The 5000-nt window shown below is 52.2% G+C and overlaps 1 protein-coding gene across 1 annotated transcript in view; it reads left to right on the top strand.

The window, feature by feature from the left end:
- Window positions 1-5000, top strand: part of LOC307248501 (coagulation factor VII) — a gene marked incomplete at both ends in the record, with an annotated part of 19233 nt that overhangs the window by 2550 nt on the left and 11683 nt on the right. The window contains one exon of the mRNA XM_080024896.1: window positions 413-594. Coding sequence (XP_079881022.1) covers window positions 413-594 — 182 coding nt within the window. The remainder of the gene's footprint in view (window positions 1-412; window positions 595-5000) is intronic.

Genomic DNA, 5000 nt, shown 5'->3' with positions numbered 1-5000 from the left:
CTGCATGTAATCGGCTAATAAACTTATTGGAGGATCCCGAAATTAATATCCAATCACAAGAGAGAACACTACAAACCGACACCCGTCTCACTCATGGTCTCACTGCCGGTGCACGCCAGAGCGACAGATGGGTGAATGTTTATGCGCCTACAATGGCGTAGCAGGTAAAAATCCTTCCCAATGTCTGTTTTGATGGTTTTTATCCTGTTTTATCACACTTATGGATCTGAGATGATGCTAGATAACTCGCTGCTTGAAGACCGCAGTGCATTAATGTGGTGACGTAGGGACGAGGGAGGGGACTGCTAACTGCAGTAACTGACAGGAAGTTAGCTAAAAGAACCATTCCGCTTACAACACCTTTAACATCAGTCATGCATATTTATTGTCCCCCCCCCCCCCCCCCCTCCAGGAGGGTCCGTGTTCGTGGACAGAGCGACCGCCGGTCAGTACCTGCGCTCGGCCACCAGGTGGCGACGTGCCAACTCTCGCTTCATGGAGGAAATGCTCCCGGGAGATCTGGAGAGAGAATGCTACGAGGAGAGCTGCTCACAGGAGGAGGCGGGGGAGATATTCAAGTCCCGCGAGAAGACGGTGAGACAGACAGACAGACAGACAGACAGACAGACAGGCAGACAGACAGACAGACAGACAGACAGACAGACACACACAAGCTGTATCCCATTCGAGAGGCCGCATCCTTCAAAGGACGCGGTCTACGCGGTCTATGAAGGCTATAGCCTGTGAAGGCCGATTCGAAGGCCGAACGAGCCTTGTTAAACGAGCGCTGTCTCCGCAGGTCTCCGTTTACGAGCATTTCCGGTTTGCGTAACAAGCCGTTACCTTGCGTGACGACTCGCCGCTCCTGTGCTGCCTAGCAACCCTGATTGCTGCCAACGGAGACAGCCTTGTCAACGGAGGAACAAAGAAAAAGAAGTTGCCTACCAGACGAAAAGAAAAAAAAGTACAAGAAAAAAAGAAAGGAAGATAAAAGTTAAGAAGATGGAGCAACACGTTGCTGTTTTGTTATTTTTTATTTTATTTTATGCCATCTCTGAAAAAAACGCAATGAATCTTGGGATATGTTGGGCCACGAAGGATACATCTGATGCAGCCTTCAAAACTGTGAAACGAAGGCTGCATTTCTCGGCTGCATATGGAACAAGCCTTTGCGCGCCGCTATGACGCAATTGGTCTTCAAATGCAGCCTTCATAGGCTGCGGCCGCTCGAATGGGATTCACCCACAGACAGACAGACAGACAGACACACTGAGACACACACACACTTCTTGCTTATGGCTGTCCATCGTATTCGATGATGACGTTGCTCCACTTGAGCTGGGTTATTATGGGGGGTTTCGTTGGTGCCATTTCATGTGGCTATAGAGGCCGATGCGCGACCCGCATGGTTTGCCACATGTGGGGCAGATGTAGTCTGTACATGAGAGGGTGGCCCCTGCAGCGCGCTGGTGTCTCTGTGCACGCCGCTGTATTCTCCTCTCAGTGGTCTGCTCCTGTGCTACACCCTGGTGGCTGGCTGAGCGCCATGTGGGACGGTCGGCAGCCAGGCTTTCCAGGGATGCTGGCTGGATGTCACAGCGCTTCAGGAGGGTTTTGAGGTGGTCCTTGTACCGTTTTCGCTGTCCCCCAGCAGACCTACGACCTTCCTGAAGTTGGCCATAGAGGATCTGGCGGGGGAGTCGCTGAGTGGGCATGCGGACTACATGGCCGACCCAACGCAGGTGTCTTTGGGCAAGGAGCACTTCGATGCTTGGTGTGTGGGTGTCTTTGGGCAAGGAGCACTTCGATGCTTGGTGTGTGGGTGCGGTCGAAGATGTCCACATGAGGGACTCTGTCCCCCCAGGACACACCCAGGATCCTTTGCAGGCAGCGGATGTGGAATGCCTCAAGGTTTCTGATGTGCCTTTGATATGGTGTCCAGGCTTCTGAGCTGTACAGCAGTGTGGACAGACAGACTGCCTTGTATACAGCTGCTTTTGTAGAAACTGTCAGGTTTCTATTTAGGAAGACTCTGTTTTTAAGCCTACCAAAGGCAGAGGAGGCTAGGGCTATGCGGACCTGGATGTCACTGTCGATGTTGCAGGTGGGTGAGAGGACGCTTCCAAGGTAGGTGAAGTGCGGGACAATTGTGAGCTTTTGGCCGTCAACAGTGAAGATAGGCACTTCCGGTTGATGGGATGTTTGCTGCACGATTATCTGAGTTTTGGATGTGTTGACTTTGAGTCCAAGGGCACTGTATATGTTGGTTACCACATCAAGTGCCCGCTGCAGAGCATCTGGTGTGTGAGCGAGGAGTGCGCAGTCATCAGCGTACTGGAGCTCCAGGATTTGTCGCGTGGTGATTTTGGTGAAGGCCTGCAGGCGCCGGATATTAAATAGGTTTCCATCCAGCCGGAACTGGATGTGGACACCGTCTGTGGTTTCCAGGGCTTTGTGTGAGAGGAGGGTGACTGCGGACAGGAACATGTTGAACAGGACAGGGGCTAGGACACAGCCCTGCCTGACCCCTACTTTCACATTAAAAAGGGGGGATTTCTGGCCTCCGATGCAAACACAGGCTTGCATTTCATCATGGAGATTTTGAAGAATGTTGAGGAACTTTGGTGGAACCCCCAACTTTCCCAGTAATTCCCAGAGGAGTTTCCTGTTGACGGTGTCAAACGCCTTGGACAAGTCGATGAAGGCTACGTACAGATCCTTGTGGTGTTCCCGGCATTTTTCCTGTACTTGCCTAATTACAAAGATCATGTCCGTAGTACTGCGGTCTCTCCTAAACCCACACTGTGATTCTGGTAGGATGTCCTCGGAAATGTGAGAGACCAATCGAAAGAGCATGACTCTGGCTAGCACTTTGCCAGCAACAGAGAGAAGGGAGATTCCCCTGCTGTTGCCACAGTCAGCTTTGTCGCCCTTTCTCTTGTAGATGGTGATGATCTCTGCATCCTTCCACTCCTGGGGGATGGTTTCCGAGGACCAGATGTTATTTATTAGCTGGTGAAGCCGACGGGTGAGGAGGTAGCCACCATGCTTAAACACTTCCGCAGGGATTCCATCAGGGCCAGGACTCTTGTTGTTTTTGAGGCTTTTCATGGCTTTGTGAACCTCAGTGAAACTGGGCGGGGAATCCAGATGGTGAACAAGGGGGACGTTTGGGAAATCTGCAAGTATGGATGGGTTGGAAGGGTTCTGGGAGTTGAGGAGAGTATTGAAATGCTCAGCCCATCTGTCCAGGATCTGTTGGGTGTCCTTGTGTAGGGTGAGTCCATCAGCCGATCGTACTGGTGTTGTGCTTTTCCTCTGGGGACCATAGATGGACTTGATGGCATCATAGAATCCATGGGTGTTATTTGTGTCAGCGTAAAGTTGAATCTCGCTGGCTTTCCTGGTCCACCAGTCATTTTCCATGACTCTGAGGGTGCGCTGTACTTCAGCTCTGATGGAGATGTAGTGAGTCTTTGCAGTAGGGGATTGTGGGTTAGCTAGGAGAGCAGCATGCGCTTTGTATTTTGAGTGGAGGAGGTTGTGGATATCCGGTGAAGTGTTGTCAAACCAGTCCTGGTGTTTACGCCTAGTGAATCCCATCGATGTTTCTGCTGCCTGATAAATGGCAGTACGTAGGGAACTCCAGGTGGCGTTGATGTTGGGGTCTGATGGGGTATCAGGGATTGTGGAGAGGTTTGTTGCAAGCTGGGCCCTCAACTGCTCTACACAATAGTTGGATTTTAGTGCGTCACAGTTGAACCTTTTCTTTGCTGGGGTTTTTTTAAGCTGGGGACGGATATCCATCTGTAGTTTGGCTCTGATCAGTCGGTGGTCAGTCCAGCAGTCAGCTCCACGCATAGCCCTAGAGATTAGCACCTCCTTTCTGTCCACACTGCGGACGATGATATAGTCCAGTAGGTGCCAATGTTTAGAGCGAGGGTGCTGCCAGGAGGTCTTGAATTTGTCCTTTAGTTGGAACAAGGTGTTTGTGATGACCAGCTGATGTTCAGAGCAGAGAGAGAGAAGGCGGAGGCCATTGTCATTGATCTGGCCAACACCGTGCTGACCGAGGACTCCCTTCCATAGCTCGCTGTCAGAGCCTACTCTCGCGTTGAAGTCCCCAAGGAGAATAAGCTTGTCAGCAGAAGGTGTTCTACCTATGGCGGAGTTTAGGGAGGCATAGAATGTTTCTTTGCTCTCAAGGTCTGCATCCAGGGTTGGGGCATAAGCACTGATGAGGGTGGCATGGCGGTTTTTGGTGAGGGGTATACGCCATGTCATCAGCCTTTCACTGATACCAACTGGGGTTTCAGGGATTGTGTGCAGCAGGCTGGTCCTGATAGCAAAACCCACTCCATGGAGGCGGCGGGATCCTTCTGGTAGTCCCTTCCAGAAGAAGGTGTAGCCTTCTCCCACCTCTGTTAATGAGTCCTCTCCATGAAACCGGGTTTCACTCAGGGCTGCGATGTCGATGCCGTAGCGGTTTAGTTCATGTGCAACCAGCGCCGTCCTGCGCTGTGGGCGGCAGGAGAGCACACGTGCATCTAGGAGGGTGCGGACATTCCAAGTCGCGATCGTGAAGGGGATAATTTTCTTTCTTAAATATTTTCGACCGCGTTGAGGGATGGCCCGGCAGTTGCGGTACTCTGCCCGGGCTGGAGGAACAGATCATTTTTAGGCCACCTTTTCTAGGCCTTTCCCATTTCAGGGTGAGCAGGGTGGAACTGCTCAGTCGCGTGGGGAGCTGCCGGGGAGGCACGCTGTTCCATCCCATGCCTCAGCGACCATCTTTCTCACGCCGCCTACGTGCAGGGTTGGGCTAGATACTGCCAGTCACATCCTTGACCTGTACCTACTGCCCTTCCCCATCGCCGCAGGACTTTTACAGGGGTTGGGAGGGGGGTGAGGGGGGAGTGGGGGTTGGGGGGCAAATGCCTGCGCAATGAATTGGTTAGAGTGATGATAGGGGTGCGCAGTCCGTATCCTCACTTTCTGTC

Source organism: Ammodytes marinus, assembly GCF_949987685.1.
Source record: "Ammodytes marinus genome assembly, chromosome: 3".
Classification (NCBI taxonomy): Eukaryota; Metazoa; Chordata; class Actinopteri; order Uranoscopiformes; family Ammodytidae; genus Ammodytes; species Ammodytes marinus.
Note: the sequence above shows the minus strand (reverse complement) of the source record. Positions and strands in the feature narration are given on the sequence as shown.